The sequence below is a fragment of the Perna viridis genome, chromosome 13 (assembly GCF_037379345.1).
Source record: "Perna viridis isolate PV_CMFRI_1.1 ecotype Kerala chromosome 13, ASM3737934v1, whole genome shotgun sequence".
Classification (NCBI taxonomy): Eukaryota; Metazoa; Mollusca; class Bivalvia; order Mytilida; family Mytilidae; genus Perna; species Perna viridis.
Genome location: NC_142457.1, coordinates 22,882,370 through 22,910,345, shown reverse-complemented (window position 1 = coordinate 22,910,345; position 27,976 = coordinate 22,882,370). Strand labels below are relative to the sequence as shown.

The 27,976-nt window shown below is 33.4% G+C and overlaps 1 protein-coding gene and 1 long non-coding RNA gene across 3 annotated transcripts in view; one reads left to right on the top strand and one right to left on the bottom strand.

The window, feature by feature from the left end:
- LOC148600025 (ubiquitin-conjugating enzyme E2 E1-like) overlaps window positions 1-27,904 on the top strand; it is a 46,247-nt gene extending 18,343 nt beyond the window's left edge. The window contains exons 4-5 of the mRNA XM_088557104.1: window positions 15,455-15,587; window positions 24,174-27,904. Coding sequence (XP_088413230.1) covers window positions 15,455-15,587; window positions 24,174-24,425 — 385 coding nt within the window. The 3' untranslated portion in view covers window positions 24,426-27,904. The remainder of the gene's footprint in view (window positions 1-15,454; window positions 15,588-24,173) is intronic.
- LOC148600026 (uncharacterized) lies at window positions 1,669-12,383 on the bottom strand. 2 transcript variants are annotated; one of them, XR_015917604.1, is made up of 3 exons: window positions 12,332-12,383; window positions 10,854-11,010; window positions 1,669-2,045 (listed from the first exon to the last, which is right to left on the bottom strand). It is a non-coding gene; the product is annotated as an uncharacterized LOC148600026 (long non-coding RNA). The 2 variants fall into 2 exon arrangements; XR_015917603.1 differs by lacking the exon at window positions 1,669-2,045 and adding an exon at window positions 5,556-6,403.
- Window positions 27,905-27,976: the final 72 nt, after the last annotated feature.

Sequence of the window (27,976 nt, the reverse complement as noted above, 5' to 3'; positions counted from 1 at the left end):
GTTGCCTGCTTCCTTACTTACCCATTTCATTCTATGGACATTTTGGCTCAAGCACTGTTAAAGACAAGATTGTTTTTTGATTGACTCAATGTAAAATGTCTTTGAAAAATAAAATAATTTCCCTACCTAGATACATTCCTTGTACTTATGGAGGTTGGAGGGAACTGAGTAGGTTTGTTAAAAAGAAAAAGTTTTTTTTTTTTTTTTAGAAATATTTACACAACCTATTTTTTGCTATAACCTTTATAAATAATGCACTTATCTCAGATTATCAGCTCAGGTCTATGAATGATAAAATAGTGTAATATAATTTTATGGCTTTCTAATCTCCAAAATCTGCATTCTGAATTGAGTGAAAAAAATGCTGGGTGAGATAGTGATTATATGTTCTTGAAATAGATTGAATGTTTATAAGTATTAAGCATGATCACTTATGGTTTAAAAAAAACAAACTAAAAATTGATTTTGAATGGCCTAAGTTTCTAAAGCTTATTAAGCCATGTAAATAATTGTCTCAAGGCTGTCAGTGCTTGCATTGTGCTTTTTCAGGTTTTAAAACAATTATGTGCAAGGTTAAATTGAAAGCATTACATTTCTGTTTTGGCAAGTATGAAAGATGTTTTGTAAACCTTAAAGTTTTTGGGGCATATAAGCATCATCGTGTCTGTCTGTCCATCCATGTGTTTGTTGGCTCACTTACCTTGCAAGCTTTGTACAATATAGCGTATGGCTATGACGTGATTTTCTTCTTCTTCAATGTGGAACTAAGCATTTTCAAATCAAGATTTTACCATTATGATTCTGTTATTCCTTGTTTGTTGATATAGTGTAGTAAGGTTTTATGGTGAAATGAACCAACATTACAGTATTTAAGGTAAACATATTGCATGTACCTTTACAAGGTCATGTCAATTAAAGAAATGAGAAAACTACTGTATGTTTGATTGATTTAAAGGTTTATATTAACAAGAGTTAAATTATTGATCAAACCTAGTAATCCTATATGGGTCTTTTATCAAGTGAGATCATGAGATTCTATGGTTCATGAGAACTGGCGATGAGCAACCATTTGACATTTAGGGGATGGGCTGGAATCAGGTTAGAAATCCACTCAAGTTGGTTTTAAATGGTATTTCAGGTTAGAGAAAACAAAGGTCCTTATATACAGGTAAATTTTACATACTGTGAAAGTACTATTGTTCTTGGGGAACCAATTTTTCGTAGTTTTCGTGGGTAGGCCAAATCGTGAATTTTGGTTCCCAATGAAAAGGAGATTTCCATTGATATGTATACATAAAACCTCAAAACCATGAAATCAAGAATTCACGAACATTGTACTTCTTACCTAATCCGCGAAAATTGGTACCCATGAATTAAAGTATTTTCACAGTAAAAAGCAGTACAGGGTAGGGAAAATGTAATCATAGTCTTTAAGACAGGTTATTGCCAAATACAGATGGTCACTAATGCAGGTTTGCAGACGGCATTTGCCATTTTTGGATAGCACTATGGAAATGTCTAGGTCACAGACTTTAAATAAAAAACCATGAATGCCCCTGAGATTTGATGTTAAAATTCAGTTTTGGGGTAAATAACAATACACTGTGTATGCATTATTTTCATGATTGCTAATTTTCACAGATTCTGTCAAATGAACATAAGCCTGAAACATCTGAAGATTATATAGAAAGTTTCCTGTTACATATTGGTAAACAAAGTGAAGTGTTGACCAGATTTATTGTATTTTTGCACATTCATGAACTTGTAAATTACAATTGAGGTAATTGTACTTGATAATATAGTACTATCAATACTGCTGAATCGTGCTCTTCTCCACCTATATATGTGTGGTGGGTGGGGAAAATTCTTGTGTAACATTTTTCTTAGCAACTGACATAACGCCCACTAAATATGCAGTATGCAATTTCAGTGTGGGGGTCCCATATTGTGGGGTGCGATTTCAAGTCTGTCACACTTCTACTTCCTGTAAAAGCAACCTGACAATTTCCTGTCTTTGACCCATTTTTGTCTTTCTTTCCTTAATACTGTTTGAGATAAAATAAACAATAAAAAATAAAAAATAATTTAAAATAAGAATTCACAAGATATTGCATTGATGTAATAGGCAATTATTTATTCTATAAATATGAAAATTTGGATTTTTTAAGGTAAAAATGACTCATTTAAAAAAGCATGGATATGCATGTACATTTGTATGTTATTAATTAAAACACTTCAAAGGTTTCTTTTGTTTTTGTCTCTTCCTGCCATTATGGGATCAAATGGGTGTGATTGGTAGATTCCAATATGATGTGTTTCAAAGCTCTTTAGACCACAGTCATGGCAAAAAAGTGACAAACACATGACCAATATCACTGGGGTAAAACAATGCAACATTAATGGCCAACCCATGGTAAATCAGTGATAAAATAGAGTTTCCAGTGATTTATTTCTTAAATGTATGAAGATGTTTGTGTTCATTTGTGAATGTCAATTTTATGTCCTGATCTGGGATGTATATGTTATTCATTACACCTATGTGTCTGAGATTTATACATGTATTTATTTAAGTGCCAGTCCATATAAGATTCAGACACTGCCTATGGTACAGGTGATTCATGGGGTAGAAAAACACAGCAAACGAAAACAATGTTTTTTAGGTCTTCAGTTGTTTAGGTGACATTATATATATATATAACATACAATGTTTTTTTTTCTATCTTTTCCTTTGCCACTTTTGGGACAACCATTTGATTTTGAGGGTTTAGGGATTGGCAGTTTTTGTAAGGAAACTTCTTAACCTTAAACAACTCGGAAATAAATATCCTGGTCTTCTCTGCCTTTCTCTGCCTAGAAAATAAAAAAAAGTATATTTTCTGGCCTCCATATTCTACAGTATTAAATTTTCTGATTTGCCAATTTTTGAAAACAGATGTTCGGTCATGACCAAAACTGCCAGCCTCCATTAGAATCTAATGGTTATCCACTTATTTGTGATTTATTTCTGTAAGTACACTTTTGTTCACATAGTTGAAATGAAACATTCAAACTATACCAATGCAGTCCATGTGGTTGAAAATCTACACCACTCACTGTTTACAGAGTTGAAATTAAATGTACTTGGCAGTCCATATAGCTGAAATCAATACATCTGCAATGTCACAACTCTAGTAAAAAAACCTTTTAGGAAAAAAAATCACAGCTTTTTCAAATTCCAATATTACTACATGTGAAATACTTGTGGATTAAAGCTTCATCTGTCCATTGGAATTGGTTAACAATCATTTTGATGTCAGATTGTTTTGTATGTTGAAAATGTACATTTCCATTTACAGTGGAAGTACTATTGTTCGTGGGGTACCAATTTTTGTGGTTTTCGTGGATAGACCAAGCCACAAAATATGGTTCCTAATGAAAAGGAGAATTCGATTGATTTGTATATTGAAAATGTCAAAACCACACGCTCAAAAATCCACGAATATCAAACCCTGACGTAGACAATACCTGTCAATATCAAACCCTGACCTGGACAAAACCTGTCTAAATCAAACCCTGACGTAGACAATACCTGTCAAAATCAAACCCTGACGTAGACAATACCTGTCAAAGTCAAACCCTGACGTAGACAATACCTGTCAAAGTCAAACCCTGACGTAGACAAAACTTGTCAAAATCAAACCCTGACCTGGACAAAACTTGTCAATATCAAACCCTGACCTGGACAAAACCTGTCAATATCAAACCCTGACCTGGACAAAACCTGTCTAAATCAAACCCTGAGCAAGACAAAATCAACAATTTTCTAAGGTTCCTTCATATTAATTTCAATTGGAGGGGTTTAAACTTACTTTCAAGAGTTAAGGTTGTGGATTTTTTGCATTCTGAATGAAAGGTCCTCCTAGGATGTTTGGTATGACATAGGTTCAAATTAGCACAGGTCTGAGGTCAATGACCTTCTATTTCTGATGCAGGACCATTGGAATATCATTTATCCAGGTCTTGAACCTACCATGTTTTACATTAACTACTATTTAGGACATTTCACTTTCATCTGGTGATTCATTTTAGACAGATTTTCATTCGTAAGTCTTGCTTGATGTTTAAAGCTTGTAAAGATTTCAGTCAGCTTTGTGCCATGTTGAGTTCAAAGATTGCTTGATACTACTGAATTCAGTAGGGTTGCAATGATACATATCGCGATATTGGATATGTTTGACGGTACGTATCACGATACATTTTAAGAGACGTGTGTCCTTCATGGGCGCCACCATGCTTTACAAAACAAAGCCGCTTATGCACGACAGGAAATAAAAAGTAAGGATTTGATTCGTCATTCCATTTGAAATATAACATTTAAGCAAATTTTTCTATTTTTTCTCTCTGAGTCGTTAAAATAATGCTAGCTATAACACTAATACAATTAAATTCATTTACAAATAGCATTGTATCAGTATCGTAGGCGGCCAGGATGTAGTGTGAACCCAGTTGTCCCAAAAAAATACAGTGAATTCAGTACATACATTTCCCCCCTTAGAATTCAGCCTTATGGCAAGGGTTAATGGTCCAGAACCATCAATTCCTGACTTAGTACCTGTTTAAATTTCATTTATAAAGGTATTGGACCTTCAATATTTTAATTGATGCTTAATGCACATTTTGATCTTACTCAAGTGACCATTGATTTGAAATATGGAAAATGTTGGACCTTCTACACTTGAAAATTACCCTAACACTAACCCCTGCAGGATTAGAAATTAAGGGATGTCATTTCTAATGACAAACTATTAAGAGACCGAATTCTGTCCATTTCAATCTAGACTTAAATTTTAAAGGTATTTAAAGCCTCTGAATTATTAAAATCAATTTCAACATTACTTTGGAGAAAAATCATTGTTTTACAACCAATTCTTAGAGGTAAAAATGCATGTTATTAATGTCTAGCCCATGGGAAGTATGAACAAAAGTCTAGTTTGCTTGACAGCATTTAAAATTGTCAATAATGCCTATACAATGTAACTATCAACAGGAAATACTTCATTCATTGAACACAAATATTTCGGTATTGATAATATTACATGTAATGCGTTGACTTGTTAACAATGTACATGTAAGAAGGCTATGTAGATGATTAGGTATTGGGGAAAAATATTCCGGTAGGGATGTATCTCTTTAAGATTGGGCATGAAAACCATGGGAATTAGATATTTGAGTTTAAGTTTGAAGTCCTGTACTACAGGCTTCTAAAAATTGTTCATTGTTTTTTAATAGGTTTTTGGGATTGTTCTTTATGGGAGGTTTACTTTAGGCCAAGGAAATATTTGAAAGAGTAATCAAGGGAACCAAGGTTATAGCAGTAATCAAAAGAATGCAATCCAGGGACAAAGACCAGACATGGAAAACAGACATACACAACAAAGAACATAAAGTAACTAAAATCATAATACAAATGACAAAAGCAAATGAGCAACTCTGACTCCACTAAAAACTGGGAGCATGGACATTATTTATCAAACATTGCAGTCTTTGCCATATCAATTTCTACAAGCAAGCCCCAGCTCAAAAATTTGAAATGGACTTCTATAGTAATCATTGGCATGTTAGCCAAATTCTTCAAGCCCAGCTGACAGCATTTTTACCAGCCATGACTGGGGCTGGTGGTCAATTTTGAGGATGGACTTGTGTGTTTTAAAGGTCTGTGTAACACTTATGAAAGTCAGAAAATAAGACAAAAAATCTGAGCCTTTATAGGCTTGAAGGCTGGTTTTTAATTGACAGCAGACCTGTGAATATTTCTTCATATCAATGATTTTAGCAAAATAAACTGTACAAATTATAGCACTAAACCATGAATTCATTTTGATCTATGAAATTTTATACACATTTCTGCTCTGATTAAACCAGGCAGACATTAACCACATTATAACTGTGGCATGGCCTTAGATACAAGCAGGTGATTTATTAAAGTTTTACAATTTGACCTTGACCCTAGATTGTACAGGTGTGATTAGCTTATTGATTGTTTGGCTCAGTGATAAAGGAAATGATACATGTAGCTGTTATTAGTTTATTTCATACATGTACTTGTTTATTGGAGTACACTCATGAATTATAATTTACATGTAAATATGTTGTCTATGGCATATACATGTAAGGTCATGTACTTAATGAAAAAAATTATTAGTTTCTTGCCATACTTTTTCATCAGCTTGTTATGTAAAAATACGACAGTGCAAATATATATATATTAATATCAGCATTTATGCTGAGTCCATAAATTTATACAGTGAAGAATTTTTCCTGGACCACTGCTTAACCAAATCCTTTTATTCAAATTTATGTGTATTTTGAACCCCAGTAAACTGAACTGAATTGGGTTTCTGTTTAGACAGGCGTCTCTGTACTTCTGTAATGTAAACAATTGATATGAAAACATTTGAAATAGTAAAACATTTTTTAGATCCCGAAAAATGTTGATACATTGTATCAAAAAAGTTCCCCTTAAGAACTTTCTAGGATGTAAATACCTAAGGAGGTAGACCTACAGTAAGGGACATTACTTGAAATCAGTGATATGTTCGTACAAGGGTCCTGAAATTTTGACAGCCTATGACGGACATTTTATGAAACTTCAGCAGACGTTTGTGTCAGTCTTTTACATGCTCAGACCGAAAATAAATTTATTTTGTGTAGTTATTTTAAGATAAAATTGGAAATTATGTTATTTCATCACATACTCTGTCTTTTACAAAATATTGGAGCGAGTGGATGTGTTTGGTTTCGACCACACGTAGACATCCTCTAACATGTAAACAAAACATCGTATCTCTCAGACTTTTTCATCACATAGGCAAACAGCCGAAAACTTCCAAATGATGAAAAAATGTTGATTATATATAAAAGAAAATCGCAAACACATTTTGTATATTTATTTAAATGGTCTGTTGACTTCTGTGTTAAAAAGGTCCAATCGATGAATTAATAATTATAAACAATGACTGATTTATAGTTTCAGTTCCATGTGCTTTCGTTACCTCTGAAAGATCGACAGGGAAATAGTGGACTTTTTTCTTAATTATCAACTAATAAATGTATGAAAATTCTCCAAGTTACTTCAATTAATTTGTATACGCAATGGTTCTGCATGTGTATGGGGCAGCATGTGTACCGTTAATTCAATTATGCAATCAACTAATCAGTTACAGGTAAATCACAGTCACAGGTGGGTGCACATCGGCTGAAATTGACACACACCTGTCGATACATTTCCAATAAACAATTAGGAGACTGGTGGACACCATGTTTATATACTAATAAAACCATGCACACTGTAATTTATAAGGGTTGACAATTTTTTATGTCCGATATTGGAAAATGGTTGTCGGTCATTTGCAGAATTTGTAGGTCAATAACTGGCATTTTTTATCGTTTCTGGATCCATGTGTATCATATTCAATTTCACAAGGCCTTTCAAGTTTTCATTTGAAACAGAATGAAACCAATCCAAGTTACTTTTATGCTTACATGAGATTGATGTAAAATGCTGAAACAAATGTTCCAGTGATTTTTAAGAGTTTTGTCCCTTATCTTAGGTCTACCTCCTTAATTACAAGGAATGAACTTTCTATAGAATTGATTGTTCGGGTAACATGAACTAGTTTGTTGCTGTTGCCATTTTCTGTAAACAGTGCATTAATGATAGCTGACTAAAATGTTATGCTCCTAGAAATATAAGCATTTGAATGGTACACATTCATTTGTTTTTCAAGGGAAAAGCCAAGATAATAACTTTAATTGAAAGGTTGGAACAGCAATTGTTTCTTTTACAGAAAGCTTGATTATAACAATAGTGCAAGAAAGAACTACCATCTGCCCTTTCCCAAAATGTAAATCTAGGATGAAAATTTCATTGTATGGTCGAAGTATCTTAGTGTTAGATATTCTGAAGATCAAGAACTAGCTTGACCCAGATTTTGGCCCCTTCTCCCTAATTTTACTACCTGCATGGAGTGATGATAATGGTATAAAGTTTAGATAATATCAAAATGAAATATGACACTATTAATATTTTTTACATAGATTTAAACCATAGGTTACTGTTCTGATTTCATAAAAATGTAAATTGTGGTGATATATTGACGATATAGTACTTTATTGTTCAATCAATGGTGTTGATTTGATCTGTTCAAAATTAATGTGCCAATTTGAATAGAGTATACATGTATAAAGTGTAAATAGAAATAGGTGAAGATATTTGAACTGGAATGAAAGTAGGAACTAGGATAGTCACTGAAGTATCAGTCTTTATAAAAATCAATTTTTCTCTCATTTCCAAGTTTCATAGTTAGTTGAGTTTTCTCCCTTTCAAGAGAGACATAATATACATTGTATTTTCAGCTGCAGTTGTGTTAGTCCCCATTTGCCAAAATGTAAATTTTGTAAATAAATAGTTTAGTTTAATCTGGTTTGTTATTCTATAAGTATACATGTACATGAAAAAAAGGTGGTGTAGCTTCATGAATTATGTTCAAGGTACACTTGGTTGGTCATTCATTAACTACAAAACAAGGTGCATTGTTGAAAAAACATAAGTTTGCTTACAATAGTGAAATAGAGTATTTGAAACTCCTGTTGCTTTGGGTGTATATATTTATATATGTAAACAAGAGATTTGGGTGTAATATGGTATGGCAATGTTGTCATCAAAAGGATTTTTTTTTTTGGGGGGGGGGGGTAAAAAAATTTGTGTATAATCAAAATTTCATACATAATGCATTTATTTTCATTTATAGAGGAGCGAATGTCCTGTCTCCGCCCTCTGTATGGGAGGAATTTATTTCTGGGGGGACATTATGTGTGTAATATCATATTGATTTTACTTACTACGTATTTTCCACTGTATATTAATGGAATAATCCATTAACAATGTATTAGGTGTTTAATAAATAGCTTTATTAATTGAAAGACAATTGATAAACAGTGAAGCATGCTTACAAGTGATTAGTAATCAGACATGGAATATCATAGTATCATTTGATTTATTATACATGTACCTTAATTCTGAAAAAAAAATGATTGTGACCCTTGACCTTATGGAACTGGAATGGCCCAAGGTATTCATCTGTTTAACCAAGCAAAATTGGATTGCTCGCTTCATCATTGCATTTCATGGATTTTGGGGGGGGGATTGAAAATGTATTACATGTATGGAGTAATTTAGGGAACCAAGAATTTAGTGGAAATCAAAAGAATGTAATCCAGGGACGAAGACCAGACATGGAAAACAGACTAACACAACATAGAACATAAAGTAACTAAAATAATACATACAAAGTAACAAACGTAAATGAGCAACTTGGACTCCACCAAAAACTGGGAACATGGACCAGGTGCACTGGTAGGGTAACAGATATGTTTATCTTCAGGGGTTCATATATACTTACAAGAGTTAAAGGTCCAGAATTTTTTTTATTCCATATGAAAGGTCATCAATAAGAAATTTCAATAGTTCAGGGTCCTGGATCTCAGACCTGTGCTTACTTGAATCTCCTGTTATTATAAGACCATTACAATACTCATTCACCTCTCCAATAATCCAAAGGGGCTTAATGGAAGATTCTGTCTTTCACTTTTTGTTGTCAGCAAAGAAAAAAGACCACTCCATATTATGTATTTCTAAACTTCTACTATAATTGATAAAAGCAACCATTCAGGGGTCCAAAGTTGTGAGAGTGCATGCTCCAGGGCCCTCTATTTCTGACCAAGGACCTTTGAAATTTCATTTCTTCAATGGAGTATTATTGTTGACTTGCCTTGGGTGGACTTTATGGGTGACTTATGGCTTTCCTTGGGTGGACTTCTTATTTGATACTTGAAAACATCGGGAACTTTCTATTTTTTAAATAAACTTGATCTCCTACATTTGAGTCAAATATACTCAAAAGTCTTGCAATACTGAGAATTCTTTAATGTTGACTAGGATGAGAATCTAAACTCTACTACAGTGGTAAACTTAAAGACCCAAATATTGAACTCTTGTTGTATACTAGAATACAGCTCAAATATTATACCATACAAAAAAAGTTTGAAAAATCCAATTCTCCTTTTTTAATCCCATACACTTCGAAATTACCATATTAAGCCTGTATTTTATGCTGTTTGCCCAGAATATGTTTTGACTGGTAAGTTCATTGGTCATTAGGTTCAATCTACTTAGGCTCTATTTGTACATGAATAATGAGATCAGCAGGATAAATATCGGGGAAAATGTTGAAACACGTTTTTCTGTGGGTGTGCATCTTTACTTGACTTCAGTCAGAATAAACAGTAAAATGAAGATAATTGAACAAAGCAGAGTTTCAAATTCAATTATTCAAAATAGTCTGTAGCAGAAATCTTATTCTATAGTGCTTATTCAGCAATCTAATTTTGTTTTGCTTTCATGCATGCAAAACCTGAAAGTATTTTTTGTTGTTTATAATGACTCCCTGATTGGGGCCTCGTTTTGCTAATTGATTAATCACTGCTTAAGTGTTTAAGGAAAGGCCAACGAAGATACTAATTCAACAGAGTATCAGGGTTAAGCCTTTACTGACTTCTCATATTGTTAATTACGAGATTATCGAATGCATAGTTATCAATAAGGATATCTGTGCGAAAGTCAGTCTTTTGTCATCATGCCACCATGCAGATTTTACCAACAAATTCTAATTTGTTTTGTTTTGGTTTTTTTTTTGCAATGATAAAAAAGGTATATTTTCTTGATCTTAGTATTGGTGATTTTTCACACTCTTTAACTTACATTTTGTATGTACTTTTAGTAGGGCTATGTGAATATCAGGTATATTGATGCTAACCTTTATGTCATTATTTCTCCCCCTTGGGAGCCTTATTGGCTATTAGATAAATAACTTTAAACAAGTGTTTTAGGCCAGCCAAAATTACACTGAATCTGTTCCAACAATATGCCACTAATCGCACATGTGCTCTTCTGAAGAGAGAAAGTTCCTGAAACTACAAACAATATTAGTGGTAGTACTACTTGCTATAGGCAGAAGATTAAGTTAGGTTGTTCATGTTTGTCTCTGTGGTAAGGCCAAACAATAATAGTTTTGTTTCCTGCTACCAGCAAGAAAAAAATAGGGTAGGTACATATAGATAGGGAAATTATGTTACTTTTAAAACATTTTACATTGAATTAATCATGTAAATGGGGCAATAATGTAGTCTTGAATAGTGCTTTAGCCAAAATGACCATCAAATGTTAAGGTAGGCAGGGTAGCAGGAAACGGACATATTATATTTTTGGCCTAAATGATTGGGGAAGGATAAATTTCAAAATAACAGATTAAGTAAACAACAGTTTTGGTTTTTTCTAGCAATGTTAGGAATTATGAAGACCAATGTACTATTTAATCACTGGTTGCAATTTTACATCTGTCAATTTTCTGGGTTTATTTTTAGTTTACGGCACATACAATGAAAATGTTCATGGAATAGAGTGTTTTCCCTTCATTAAATAACGATCACCTGATGGATTTCATTTAGTACTTCACTGGACAATGGAGTAGGAAGTTTCTATCAATATATATTGAAATGTGTAATGAATTCTCAATTGTCCAGTAAACTACCCAAGGAAGTTTATCAAGTAGTTGTCATTAAATGGAGGGGAAAAGCAACCTTATCCCATAAACATCATCATTGTATGTGCTATACATTACTCTCCTGCCTACTTAATTCTTGCAAAAGAGCCATGTCTAAGTTTAGTCTTTTCTCCTCAAGTTTGAGAAAGGAAAGGGCATATAGGTGTAGATTAGCTCTTTTGGCTTAAACAAAAAAACATAATTGAGTTTTTTTAACAGTTTTGTTCAGTGAATTAGAATGCTTCAAATGAAAATGAAGTTTCCCTAATAAACAAATACCAGCTTTCCTGCATCAGAATTTCACTAGCCCTGGGTTACTAGAAAATAGGATTTCTTGAAGACTGGTAGTACTCAGAAGTTAATCTTGTACAAAATTAATGGGGGTCTGGACAAGGAGAACTCTTAATTTGATATGTTCAACAGTATGATAATTTGAAGGTTATTTGTTCCATTCCCATAATGAGCCCCAAATCAATTTGCCAACCTTTGGTAAATAAACATGGTTAAAATTGGATTCATCAAAAACCATGTAAATGTAAATGCATATCATAATGTGATGTAAAAACCCAGTAAATTATCATTTATAGTTTGGCTATGCATGAGTAATTTTGACAAGGAGTTCTGGTTTTTTACATTACTTACTTGTAAAATTAAAATACTTACATGTGCAATCCTGAAAATATTACACTTACTTGTAATAGTGGTACAGTGAAGTCTGTCAACCAATAAGGATGTGGAGTGGTCTAGTTAACTGTATTTATAGAGCATGAAAAAAAGTAGCCACTTATAAAGGTGAAATGAATGTAAATAAATATAATTCAACACTTGACACTTAAGAATTGGGAGGCCCATATTTTTTGCCGGACCACTTTTGTCATATTGTATGACAGTGATTTTGTTTGCCTGTAATAACATGTACATGTATCTCCGAAAGAAGACTTTCAACTGATGAAATTTTCCCGAATTTTACGCAAAAAAAAAAAAAAATGACTCAAAATGATCCTTAATAAATGATAAACTATTTCCCTGTTGGTAGTCATAGGGTCTGATATGAAGTGTCTGTTCCAAATTTCACAGATTGAACGTTCATTTCGGATGTATCGCTTTATTTAAACATCATCTATAAGACTGATCATTTTAACGCTAAATTCAAGATTTGTACCATTAATTGAAAAAAAAAAATTTACTTTAAAAGTACTTTTATTCTTGGGTACCAATTTTCATGGTTTAGGGGAAGATGACGAGTTCATAGATTCTTGATTTTGTGGACTTGAGAACTTGACTTATCTTGAAATCTATCTAATCCAAACCCAAAATTGTACACCACATGTCTTAGAAAACTTTGGTGTTAATTTTGTTAAGTGGATATAAATTGGGGTGGGGTGAGGGGGGGGAATGTAAGTTTTTATTTGGATCTTTCCCTTGGAAACTGTAAAATTTTAGAACAAACAACACATGTTCATGTAAGTCTTGAAAGAGTAATCAAGGGAACCAAGGTTATAGCGGTAATCAAAGAGTAATCAAGGGAACCAAGGTTATAGCGGTAATCAAAGAGTAATCAAGGGAACCAAGGTTATAGCGGTAATCAAAGAGTAATCAAGGGAACCAAGGTTATAGCGGTAATCAAAGAGTAATCAAGGGAACCAAGGTTATAGCGGTAATCAAAAGAATGTAATCCAGGGACAAAGACCAGACATGGAAAACAGACACACAAAACAAAGAACATAAAGTAACTAGAATCATACAAAGTAACAGAAGCATATAAGCAACTCTGACTCCACTAAAAACTGGGAGCATGGACCAGGTGCACCGGTAGGATAAGCGTCCTCTGCTTTTCTAGAAACATGAAGAGCATGAAAGACATGAAATAAGCTAGTAATTCAGATAGGGGTCCTTTTGATTTAAAACTTTGAATACTCCTTGTCTGGTATTTATACGTAGTTTCATATTGTTAGCACATGATGAATTTTACATTAGCAAAATTCAAAAAGTTCAATAAGACTGGAAGATGAATCCAAATTGGCCATAATCTCCGTGATGACATTGATTCAGAGAACTTGATAACAAGAGACTTTCCGTCAAATCAATATAAAGCTGTGAGTTGTCTATCAGTGACAAATGGTCGCTGCCAATGTCAACATTCGGCAGATCTTTGTGAATCAGAAGCTTTATACATGCTGTGAAGATTAAATTGTGGGAAGAGATTGTGTTCTGAGATTGAAAGTGAATAAAAATTAGAAAGATTTATTTTTAGGTTGTTATTATTTAGCATTAGTTGTAATTTTGCTGAAGAGCTACATAGTAGTTACACAGAATTTTGAAAATAGTTCACAGGAAATCCATGTATAAGTTAGATTCACATGATAATAACATGAAATTGATGCTAATAGTTGATGTGAAATTCTTGTGAATCAAACTTCACATGAAGTTCATGTCAAAGCTAGATTTACATGATGAATTGGATGTTAAAAGTTTATGTGAAATTCTTGTGAATAAAAATTCACATGAAATTCATGTGAAGGCTAAATTCTCATGAATTTCATGTGAGTTCTCTCTTACTTAATCCGCTTAATTCATATGTAAGTTGTGTAAAATATATTAATGGAAATTAATGTGGAAACTTGAATTTCATGTGAAATGTCCTTATGAAATTCAGGTAAAGGCTTGATTCACATGAATTTGACATGTGGTATATCACTAATTTAAATGCGCATTCAGGTAATATTCATGTTAAATTGATTACCTGTGTAATATGAATTTTTTATTGGGAAAGTGACCACATGTAGTGTGACGGTACTGTACTTGCCTGTTCATTTGTACGTTTGTAATTATGTAATGTTAAAAACAGTTAATGAGTATCTACTTCCTGTTTGTATTGGATTATATCATGAGAGTCATCATTATGTGTATTGTTAGTGACATAAACCAACACTTTATGGAAGGTCATGTATGAAAACAGCATACTTTTTATATTATTACATATTCTTGGGTAATAAGGGGGGTGGTGGATAAATGTGATTAAAATTTTCTTGTTTGAGGATGGATGGTCCAGGACCTTTGTAAATTTTAAATCAAAAGTCCAAATGTAAACCAAAGGTCATTAGAGGTCCGATGTACTGTTTTGAATGGGCAAGACCAATGTTAATGAAATTTGACAAGTCTTGATTCAGAAATGGAGGGTCCCCAATTAATTTTTTTTTAAATATGCTTTAAGTACCATTCTGTGTAAGAATCAGGCAATGGGTGGCACATCATATTTCTCAATTTGGTCTTTTTAGCTTCAAATATATTCAATACATCTAGAAAACAACTGAAAAGCTATTTAAATTTATCCTGAAGCATCTGTGTTGTAGATATTTTTTGACTGCTTATATAAGGAAGAAGTGCATGAAAATGTTCCAGTCATTTTTCCATAGTGCATTTCAACTGAATTTGACCTATCAATATCTTAAAAAGGCAAATTTTTCAAACACTTTGATGGTAATACTTGGTTAATGCAATAAAATCTCTGTGTTTTCCCCCTTCATGTGCCACGTTATACACATTTTGCCTGATTCTTAGAGGGTGAAGTACTTAATAATATTATTAACTTATTATCAGAAGACCTGAAAAATTCACTTTGGGATAGGATTTCTGGTAATAGGGCCGGAATCAAAGTGACCAATTAAGCTATAGGACTAGTGAACAATAGAATAGTTTATCTTATTTTGTACCCTGTGTGAACATTGACATTCATGAATTACTGTTTTGTATGCATACCTAAACTTCTATGAAATAATGCAAATCTTGATTTTTTTTTATTTTTTTTTTCGTAGTGCCGGACCAAAGAATGACAATATGTATGAGTGGGTGTCAACCATACTTGGACCTCCAGGATCGGTATATGAAGGGGGCGTGTTTTTTCTGGATATTCATTTCTCAACAGATTACCCTTTTAAGCCACCAAAGGTAACATCAGCATTTAGTTACGGATGTTTTTTTCCTGCATGTAAGATATCTAATGTAGTTTGCTAATATTTGCTCGCTATGAATTAAAAGAAGCTCATTTGGGAAATTCCAGATTAATACTTAAATTAAAATTTTCTTTCTTTGCTATTTATTGTTTTGGTTTTTGGAGAGTATCAAAGAACACATCTGTAGAGGTTAAGATGAAATCACATGATATAAAAATAAAACAAAAATTATTATTTAAATTATAATCAGATAATCCCTAAATGAGCCCCTTTCACCTTACCATAATAATGATTTTATGGTTGAACTTGCAAGTCATCTTCTAGCAAGATGACAAGGCAAACAGCTCTAAAATATATTGCAAGAACTCCATGGTCTCTGGTAAAATATGGTATTCTGGTGTTTTTTGTCAATTCATTCTTGCATTTATATATGATCAACCCAAAGGATTTTAATTGTGTTGACATTTACAATGTGGGAGAAACCTCTCTATTGTTTTCCATTGTTTTCAGAGGTTTTTTTTAGAAAAGGCTTGAAAGGCTCATCTAATTGGTTGCACAGCTGTTTATTTAGACATTCTTAAGTGGACTTCCCTTTTGTTTTGCTTTTCTGCTGGGGAGATGGATTTGGTTTAGCATAGTTATTTCTCCCCCCCCCCCCACCCTTGGTGGAGACACATATTGTTTTTGTTCTGTTAGCCTTTCTGTCTGTCATACTTTTGTAAGCACAACTCTTTGGAAAATACTGCACAAAATTTAAGGAAACTTTCTAGGTAGTATGGCATGATATGTTGTTCTGCATATTACCATGAATGTATAAGCCACAGAATTTTGTTAAGAGTTATACACCTTTGGAATGAGGGGTAACATATGCTTTTTGTAGGTAAAAAGTGACTTTAAGGAGGTAGACCTAAGATAAGGGGCACAAGTCTTACAAATCATTGGAATGTTTGTATTCAAGCTTGTATAATGTTTGTATATCAATCTTATGTAAGCATCAAATTAATGGACTAATTTCATTCTGTTTCAAATGAAAGCTTGGTAGGCTTTTGTGAAATTGAATGTGATACAACATATCACTGATTTCAAGAGTTACGTCCCTTACCTAAGGTCAGCCTCCTTAAATTTCTATTAGTCTTGCTCTTTATACATATTAGTTTTGCTGTTTAGTTGCCAAGATAAAATATGCCAGTATTTAATGTCATGTGGTAATAGGGACAATGATATCAGCATATTTTTTGGAGAAAAAAAATGATTAGATTCTGACATATGTCAGTGGTCAAATGACCTGTTATTGATTTCAAAAGAGTGTGTTAATGACTTCACAAATTTCATTATATTGCCCTGATAACAGACATGATTTCCTTTAGCTTTAAAACAGAATACCACTTTTTCATATCCAGATTTTACTGTGTGTTTACATTGATTTCACCAATTGCCACCTTTTTTGTTGGATTTGTTTGACTATGTAACAAGAGACCTCAAGGTTGAAATTTGGGAATTCTGTCAGCCAACTTGTGTTACATTTTTTTTTTCAGTTACCTATAATGAATGGCTTATCTTTTCCATACAGTGTAGTTTAGGAAATCTTTATGAAGTGCAATATACTACATGTTCAATATTTATATGACTGTATTTTTTTGCCATTGCATAATTTGTGTGGTGATGTCATCATATATAGAGTTATCTGGCTGTCCATCTGTTCATCTGTCTGCATATCTGGTAGGCACAATCCCTCCTAAACTGTTCAGTTGATGTATTGTGGTCTGTTTTATTTATACTTGTAAAGAAAAGTTAAGAATCAGATGTAGATGTGCATAAATATGATTATTGCCAAATGCTAATCCAAATTAAAGGGTAATAGGGTAAAACCTTGTAAGAAAGACTCCTTTCAAAACTACTCGATGAATGTGATGTTTATGAAGGAAACTTTTTGTTGTCTGCTGCCTGCAAAGCAAGATATACGTTCATATAAAAGTGAGAGGTATTATCTACACCGTGTTAGTGGTAGAAGGTAGTTACATAGGCAAACACTAGATGAGCTTGAATGTGGCTAATTAATTGACCTATTCAGATACATTGGACCTTTATTTCTATAACCGAGTGGCTAATGCAAATTTTCTACTGCAGCATCATAGGTTTTTTAAAATATTTCCAGTTCATTTTTGACACAGTTTTCAAATTGGTCCACATTGAGATCCAAAGGGTCCATTTCTTCAAATAATGACTTCTTTGCTCTCCTTTTCCATCTACCCTGGACTTGACTTTTTATGAACAACTCAGCGGTTGTTTCTAGAAAAGCAGAGGACACTTACCCTGCCGGTGCACCTGGTCCATGCTCCCAGTTTTTGGTGGAGTCCAAGTTGCTCATTTATGTCTGTATGTATTATTTTGGTTATTTTATGTTCTTCGCACCTGCGTATGGAGTGTTCATATCACATCTTGTACGTTATGCCAGAGTTTGCCGAAACTACGCAGACTTTTTGTATCGCGCTAGAACTCTAACAAATAGACTGCTGGAACAGGGTTGTGTTGTAACAACATTGAAGTCATCACTACAGAGGTTTTATGGTCATCATCATGAACTGTGGGATCGTTATGGTGTATCCTTATGCACTGTGAAAACTGATTTATTCAACAGGTCATAGTTTTCCTTTCCTTGTTTTGACTTTTTATGAGCAACTCGGAGGGTGTTTCTAGAAAAGCAGAGGACGCTTACCCTACTGGTGCACCTAGTCCATGCTCCCATGCTGTCTCACCATTGCATGTGTAGATATTTGATTTTGTAAATGTCCAGTTTCCTTTGTTTCATGACATTTATTTACTGTTTTGAACCTTTTTTATATCAATTATTTAATCACAATCAAAATTTTGAGTTGTATCAACCTCAGATATGGTGTCCGTATTTTCCCTAACAAACTATTCATGGTTTTTCAAGCTGCAACCTGCAGAGAAGTTTTCTAGGGAGACTTGTAGGAAAAGGGAAAATAAGTAGGAGAAATGTGTCTGACCCCAGGCAATGTCAGACCCAATTTCTTTCAGTTCAGCAGAAATGTTAACATTTTGTTGTTGAACCTGTAGGGGAAAAAGGTCAGAATATTCCATTCAGTCAAACAGATCAAAAATCTGTTTCTCCTAGTCTATTATTCTGGCCAGATTTTAGATCTGTTTAAGAAACCATTCAATTTAATGGATGAAGTTATAGAACCATGTCCTATGAATAAACCAGAATTATTTCTGCACTACCAGTACATCATAATGTACATGGAAAAAGTTTTATATGTTCTTAATTGCCTATGGAATTGATAGTGACATATGCATAATTGTTTTGATGTCAAGTTCAAGGTTATTTTGTAAGGGCACTTTTGACTTGAATACAGTACATGCAGAAGTAGATCTTTTTTTGTTTTTGTCGTTATTTCTAGTTAGAATATTTTAACTACAAAAGTATCTGCAGACCCTTTTGATGCCCTGCCTCACGAAGTGTCTAAGTCTGTACCGTCCAAGAAGTTGTGAGTCCTACTGTCTGTCTGTTACGCAACGGTTTCCAGATGAAAAATTGAGAATGGATCAGTGCATTTTTGTGAAACTTTGCATAATTATTAAGTACAATAAAATACAGGTTATTAAGTTCATTTTTCATCAAAATCCAAAATGTTTTTGTAATTTTGTAATATTTAACATTTTACCATCCCCTTTTTTCACTATTATACTTATTGCCCAATTTTTAATGTCATATGTAATAGCGAGCACGGCGAGGCGGTGTGAGCTCTATCGTTATTACATGTACTTTCTAAATTTCCCTTAAGGTTCCCCAATAATACTAATGAAAAAGAGGCATGTCCCGGAAGTAACAAAAAAGTGACTGTCCTTACGGAGAAAATTCATCATTTCCTTCAATCAAACGAATAAAAAAATTACAGATTAAGATTACTTTTCAGTAAAAATATATTCATCTTTTCTGATAGTTTTCAAGTCTTTTTCTAATTTGTTTTACTTATTTAAAGAAGTGAATGTTATGTTTATATAAACTTCGGGAAACATGTGAATGTAAGTACGTGTATCTCTGCTGTTCCACTGCTGCTGTTGTCAAGAACCTAACCCACCTCGGAAAAAAAACATAACTCCGATTATAATATCAAAATCGAAGCATAACTTTTCTAAGATAGGTAAGGCAATCATTTCCTTTGTTTGGAATATGCAGCTGTTGTCTGAATTTCGTTTACGTCACATGATATGTGTAAAATATTCCCACCATCATTGGAGAACTGTAATATTTCCGGTATCTGTACAGATTGATCTGACAGGCCAAAACTGGATGTTGCTAGAATTGCCCGCAAGGATAAAAAATGTAGTGTTGCAAAGTGCTATAAAATTATTGACCATTTTGAGAGAGTAATCAAGGGAACCAAGGTTATAGCGGTAATCAAAAGAATGTAATCCAGGGACAAAGACCAGACATGGAAAACAGACATACACAACAAAGAACATAAAGTAACTAAAATTATACATACAGAGTAACAAAAGTAAATGAGCAACTCGGACTCCACTAAAAACTGGGAGCAAGGACCAGGTGCACCGGTAGGGTAAGCGTCCTCTGCTTTTCTAGAAACACCCGCCGAGTTGCTCATAAAAAGTCAAGTCCGGGGTAGATAAACGAGGAAAGGAAAACTATGACCCGTTGAATAAATCAGTTTTCATGGTGCTGATGGATACACCATAACGATCCACGAGTTCATGATGACGACCATAAAACTTCTGTGGTGATGACTTCAATCTTGTAGCAACATAACCCTGTTCCAGAAGCCTATTTGTTAGAGTTCTAGCGAGATACAAAAAGTCTGTGTAGTTTTGGCAAGCTCTGGCATAACATATGAGTTGTGATATGAACACTCCATACGCAGGAGCCGAAGGGATGTTGCCACAGATGAAAGGAAAGTTGACAATTCTGAATGAAAAGTCATCACGTTTGTCGTCAAGTTTGGTCAATAATTTTCCTTTACAATCGATTTCTAAGTGTAGGTCAAGATATGAGGCTGACTTCACAGTGTCTGTAGTATCCTTTATCTCAAGTTCTTTTGGGTAGATGCAATGTATCAAATCCCCGAAATTAGGATTGTTTAAAGATAATACATCATCTATATAGTGGAAACTGAGATTGAAGGATCTAACCAAAAGATATTCTTTCTTTCTTGAGAGGGAGGGGAAAGTGGGGTATAGGGTTGGAATTTTAGGAAAAAAAATTGTTCAAGTTATTCATTTATTGAAAAAAAAAAAAAACTCCGCCATTAATTATCAAGACAGATCTTCAAATAGAAATATTGATTTTGCATGCTGGTCAAATATAAATAAAAATATTGCACTTGCAAAGCAAAAATTTTCATCTGGGTCGACCCCCCTCTTTGTAATGTCCATCATTATTTTTACGAGTCTCGCACAGACAGTACATGTATGGTAAAGCTAACAGTGCTCACTGATTTAGGCAATGCCTACCCCATATTGATGATAAAAAGACAGGGATCGAATCTTGTTTTAGGTGGTTCTCAGTTATTTGTATTTTCTTCTAGTTATCCTACCCTCACTTAGAGTTGGGGGGTATGTACATGTATATACATGTAGTGATAGGGTGCCTGTCATACCATCCATATGTTCTTCCTTCCTGCATTTCGGTACTCAAAGGGCTACTCATCTTTTGTCTGTTTTTCCTCCTGCAACACTGAATGAAGTGGAATGAAACTTTCACAATTTTTTTTATTACATTTCCCATTGTACTCCTCGTATATTAGATTTTGATCCAAGTTAATTTTGAGGTTAAAAGTTGCATTTTATCAAGTGAGAATTGCTCTCAGTTTTTCTAGTTTCTTTTTGGTGTAAGGAGTTGCTTCATTCTGGTTGCCCCCCCCCCCCCCAAAAAAAAAAAAAAAAAAAAGAAAAAAAGAGAGAGATTTTGGAATATTTTTTGCCAGATCCACTGTATAAATTCCATTTAATTTGAGGATGGCTAAGCAGTTATAGATTTTTTTGTAATATATTCTACTGTCCATTCAACTGTTGAGAATGAAATGGATTAAATAGTTATCCCTCTAAGTGCCATGCAAAAGCATATTTTCATACATTAACTGAGTAGCTTTAGGCATTTAATATATGGAGTGGAGATTAATTTTTACCTGTACCACCAACATAATCAAAGACTGAAGTCTTCATTAGCACTTATTGTCAAATATTCTATGCCACTGTTTGTCCCCCAGCAACGCATCGAGAGCGAACATGGAAATGCCGGGCCTCCGTCTGTCCATCAGTGTTTTCTGCACTTTTTTTGTTACGCTTTTACCAAGTTTGTTTTTGGTGTGTGGCCTTATTATGAACAGTTACAGATTGAGTTTGACTTTGGTCACGGTTGATTGATTTTTTTTTTGGAAGTTATGGCCTTGGACTTTCAGTGAATTTTAAGTTTTGAGCGTTAGTGTCTGAATCAGAAACTGTTCTCATACAAGCAAAAACCACACATAGACATGTATAGGATATTCAAGAGGTGCATTTTGATCTCGAATGAAGCTAGAATTGAGTGTTACAGCACCAATCAGCAGCATAGTGTGGTGTAGTAGTATATAACTATGCAAATCATATGCAAATATAAAGTACTGAAATTGCGAAAAGTCGCTAACAATATAAGCCACTTAGAATGCAAATCTTCAAGTAGCTACTTCTCTCTGTCTGTTCGTCTGTACCTACTCTCTATATAATCTGAAACCTGAGAAAGTTAAAAACAAAATTGTTTATAAGTTGCACAGTCTTTGTATTCATTATGAAGTTGTGCACCTTTAATTATTGAGAAATTTAATAGTTTTTTTCCTTCATTTTTATGATGTTGAACTTACAGCTGATGTTTGTCACCTTATGTCATGCGATATTTTGACCCCTGCATGCATCTTAAAAGATAGTTCATGGATATTTCAGTGCTTATTGACCTTGAAACCAAGATTATCATACTTAATATAAACGTGTGTTGAGAGTCTGCCAGACTGTTGTATTGATTTACCCTGTGTGGTCCTGGTCAATATTCATAGCAGATTATATTGTGAAAGCCAAAAAGCTGATTAATTTTTTTTATTCAACATTCAACTTCTTCTCACCACAGCAGAAACTTGCAGTTATTTATTTTGTATTTTTTGTTGTTGTTGTTGACAACATGGTTACTGGCATGAGAGATATTGTTCGCTGTGTTTTTAAACTGTCATACCCTATTTTAATTGGAAAAATGTGTCAATATTTTTTTTTATTGGGAAATTAGGAATAACAGTAAGATACCTTCACCTTGTAGTTAAAAAATTAATTCTTTAGACCATATCAAGTAGAAAGACAAGTCCCAAACAATTGTAATTATGAACAAAAAATACCATATTCAGCACTTCCACTGCCAGTTGGGAAATAGTTCATCTTATTTGGAATATTTTTTAAAGAAAATTTTTGGGAGAAATTTTGAATCTTTCATTAGGGGAAATAGTCTTAAGGCAAACAATATCACTGGGTATTGTCTATGGACATTTGATTTCCTCTGATGGCTGGTCAATGTTTTTGCCTTTTTTCTTTTTCTTGATCTGTCAGTCTGTGTCACTTTTTGCTATTTTAGATATTCAAATCAATTTTTTGTGAGTGCAGTTATATTTGACACTGATTTTTAACCCTTGTTTTGTGTTTAGAATGTCAGCCCCATTCACAAAGAAAGATATGATTCAAATCTCCAAAGTTTGACAGTGAAAATTCAAGACTTTAAACATCTATGAAGGATTTGTACATGGTCAAAATGGAGATTTGTATGATGTATTAAAGAGGTCACCTCCTGTTATGAAGTACTTTTTGACTTAGAAAATTGATTATGTGCATGGCAGTTTACCCAAAGAGGTGAACAAGCAAAGTAAAAATTGTTACAAAAATGTCCATGAGACCAGGATAGTAAAGTAACAAGGGGTAATGTCTTGCCTTTAGCTCAAATAGGATTCATGGTAAATTGCAAGCTCTCATCAGTCCCCCTACAAACGTTACCTGATTGTTTAAAGCAAACTCTCGTTTACAAGTTTATTACCAGTACAATTTTTATGCTCCCAAAATGGTCAGTTGGGAGGGGGCAAATTTTACCCATGTCCATAATTCCATCTATCCGTCCTGTGTATAAATTCAAGTATATTACAATTTTTTTTATTTGAAATTTAATTTTAATTTTATTAAGTAACAAATATGCAAGTAGAAGAAAAATTAGAAATGAAATTTAAGAAAATATTACCAATGCAAAAGAATTAGAATTTTATTTCAGTGCCTTTCCGAGAATATTACTTGTCATTAAACCCCCTTTTAATGATAGGTTAGTGTATTAGACTCACCTAGTTCATCCATCCAAATTTGGTTGGATGGATTGATTTTAATTTTAGTATGTGGCTTTGTATAGATGGGAAATATGTTGGGATATTGGTTGCTGTCAGATATCGACTTCTTGTTTTGTGAGACTTACACATTTCTTTCAATAAATGGGAGGAGTTGGGTATACATTCAACTTGATGTTTCTAATGTGGTATTTTTCTCATTACAGGTTACATTCAGGACAAGAATCTATCATTGTAACATTAACAGCAATGGTGTGATATGTTTAGACATTTTAAAAGACAATTGGAGCCCAGCTTTAACAATATCCAAGGTTTTACTTTCAATCTGTTCCTTACTAACAGACTGTAACCCTGCCGACCCGCTCGTGGGTAGCATTGCCACTCAGTACTTACAAAATCGGCCAGAGCATGACCGAGTTGCTCGGCAATGGACAAAACGATTCGCCACAGGATTGTAATGGAGTGTGTGTACTAATTTGTATGGGTATTTTATACTAGGGCTTTGAAAGTTCAAGCTTCCATGGTTCAGCAGTTTAGAGTCTTGGTTGAAGTTGCTTGCCATGTGTGTTTTCGAAATTGTTCTCAGCTTGGTATAGATTATGAGTACTTTCTTTCCATTCTAATTTTTAAAGTTAAACTACAATGACGATGGTAAACCAATACTGATGCTGTAGGTAACAATTTTCTTCATTTGTGGTTGTAAATTTCAGTGAAATCATAATACCGTATAGTGGGTTATTTTGACAGGGGTAAAATTTGGCGATTTTTAGGCAAAAATGAATACGAAAAATTGGGGGTGCTAATATTGGCAGATGTTTAGGGGTGCACTAAGTACTTATGCTCAGAGTAAAGATTTAGTGGAATTTATTTTGGTGCTTTTAGACAGACCATTAATATACACCAAAATTACCCCCACTGAAAATTACACACTATACAGTTTTGCATTGATGGTTTAATCTCCAAATTTGACTTATCCACAAAATCTTGAAAATTGGTTCTCCTTGAGGAACCTTAGGAAGAATCAAATTCCTTTATGAATTTTATAACTCTCTTAGAAAGAAAGTTATCACGGTATATAGGTTTCAGTCTTGTCTGTTTGTCCATATAATGTTGCCTGCAACTCCTGCCATTTTATTCGCAGAATTTTCACGAAACTTGAACCCGTATTTGATCACAATGGAGATGTGCATATTGTTAGGAATTTTGTTTTTGCAGTTTGTGTGAAAGAAATTGTTATGCATTTTCTGGTTGACACAGGGTTTGGTTTTCACAATTTTCTTTGTACGAATATAATCTAATTGATACAAAGCCCCCACTACCTCATGTTTAAATTGTGTTGTATACTGTGATGTAATCTGCTGGACCATGGAAGCTGGCATTGTTTAGTCAAGTTTTATGCTGTGTTTCTGTTTTCTTTGTCATAAAAGATAGGTAGTTGGTTGAAACAAACTAAATTTCCATTACATACAGGTTTGCCAAAGAATCATGTAAAATATTTGATAAATGCAGGCGCATCTGAGAATCATGCATGTAAAGAAAAAGATGATAAATAACACTTTTATGGTCAACATTTAAAACATTTTTTTAAGAAATCTTGAAAGTCCCATTATAATACAAATACCAACAAGAATTGTTTTAATGGTGTGGATAGTGATTCTGACCACTATAGAACATGTCATTTTTTTTATGTGTATTTTTGTGTCTCAGTGAGAAATAGAATGTTGAGGTTGGTTGATTAAGGAAATTACAATGATAACTGTTTATTATGAAATTTAAGCTGACTTTTATGACAAAGTGGGCAATTTACCAGTCATTGGCCAAGTTGTGGATTCCACTTATTTTGAGTCCTGTTTGCATGATATAAGTTATTTGTGTTTCACAAAATAATGTTATGTTTAGTGTACTATGTTTGAAATGAAGTTGACACTCAGTTTCACTACAGTTATTTCCCTTTGACCATATTGTCTTCAGTGTTAAATCGTAATTTATATATAGAAGATAATTTGTCAATTATAAATGGAGAAATATTGATTTTCAAGACTTAAATAAAAATTGACAGAGCACTAAAAGATAATTTGAAAAAGGTGAAATAGGTCAAAATTGAGAGTCAACTTCAGTTCTTTGTAGGAAAATGGCGTGGATCTTGTAATGTATGTGATGTCGAGTGAAGTGTATGTCATGGTGTTACTCGTGAGTTGTGTTTGTAAAATGTAGAATTGAAAATTGAGATAAATGAATTTGTATTTTGAGGTATTTTGTCATCAGATTTGAGTGAAATTACATTTTAGATTTGTGAGTGAGAGTTAATAGTTAATTAGGTAAATGAAGTTAAAGGAATTTGCTCTCTGTGAGTGTAAGTGTGAGATTTTATGGTTCTGTGAGGTGTTTGGGAATGAGTTTATTCGTTATTATATTGCATAATTGTTTTTTGTTTAACGTGTACTCACTGAACATGCTAAATATCTGGATACTTGTAATGTCCTGTTCAGATGAATTTATATTGTCCTATCTACCTGTAGCTCAAATGGACTTTGCTATTTCCTCTTACCTCAGTGGGTAATTTGTTTCAGGGGAAGAGTGAGGGGCAGTGTTGATTTTTCTCTTACCACGATCTCATAGATTAATCTGAAAGCTAAAACACAATATAACTTGGGGTTCAAATTTGCCTTTGAGGATGGACGGTCCTGTCACTTTGTAAAATTCAAATAGAAAGTCTACCTGATGTATACCAAAGGTCCTCATTAGAAATTCAATGTGCTATTTTTAATAGAGATGTTAAAAGTCCCGGGTCAGAAATGGAGGGTTTGTACTTTGAAACTACACTAATTTTAAACCCTCCAACTGTATGTGATCTTCTAAAACTTGTATGTTGGAACTGATGAATTCATTGAAACTTAATAGCTGGTATTCTCCATTTTGGTATAAAATGTGAGCAGACCTCTCAACAAGGTTATAATCGAATATCAAATTATGTAGGCAGTGGCATAAGTTGAATATTTTGATTATTTATTTGCCAAGGGGACCATTTCAACTGTGTGAAAATTAAGACTATATGTCCACCATGGGCAAGTGAAAATGGGCAAATTCACCTGAGCTGTAGTGTAGTTTTAAAAGTTAAGGACAAATTTTCATGTTTCCAGTATTCTCCAAAGCAAATGTTCTGTATCCAAATGTTCTTTTTTTTTCAACCTTTGTTGAAGATGCCTACAATTATTGTTATTGTTCTGAATTCCTATTTAGAATATATAAACAGTCAGTGCTGTTAGAACTTACTATCAACTATGACATTCTTTGAAATCAAACAGTTTCCTATTTTGATAGAAAAAGGAAAAAAATATGAGATTTTGAAGTTTGAATCATAGCATGCAAATTATTGCTTATATTTAAAAATTCTTTAATGAATTTGTTTTTGTTTGTGACAAGCATGTCATTATTTACTTATAGCTAAAGTGAACAGGCCTGAGTCGAGGATTTCAATAGTGTAGTATAAAAAACCATGGTTTAGGTAAAGATTAAATTTGTTATGGTAGGAAACTCACTCAAATTCTAGCCAGTCCTAAATACAATTTTTCAATATATTTACTATATGGCTATATAGATTTTTGCTAAAATTAGCCAGCCCTCTCAAAAAAATAGCCAGTCTCGGGCTGGCGGGCAGGCTACTTTTTCTAACTCTGAATTTGTGTTTATTAAATGATGCAACAGCATATTCTTGTGAATCATTCAATTTCTTTATGATGAATTGCTTAAATTCACCAAATAGACATATATTTGCAGTTTCACATACAGAATGCATGTATTACTTAACAGATCTGTTTTATATTGAAAGAAAGGGATATAACTCTGTTGAGCTACACATCAAAATGTGTTTTGTTCGTGTTACCTCCCTTTCTACCAGTTGTTATAAATTTCATGTCAATAAAGAATAAAAGTTACATTTATCAGTGTTTTATTTGGTGGAATATAATTGAGTCTAAGATGGATTCAGTATTTCACTAAGGGGTCACAT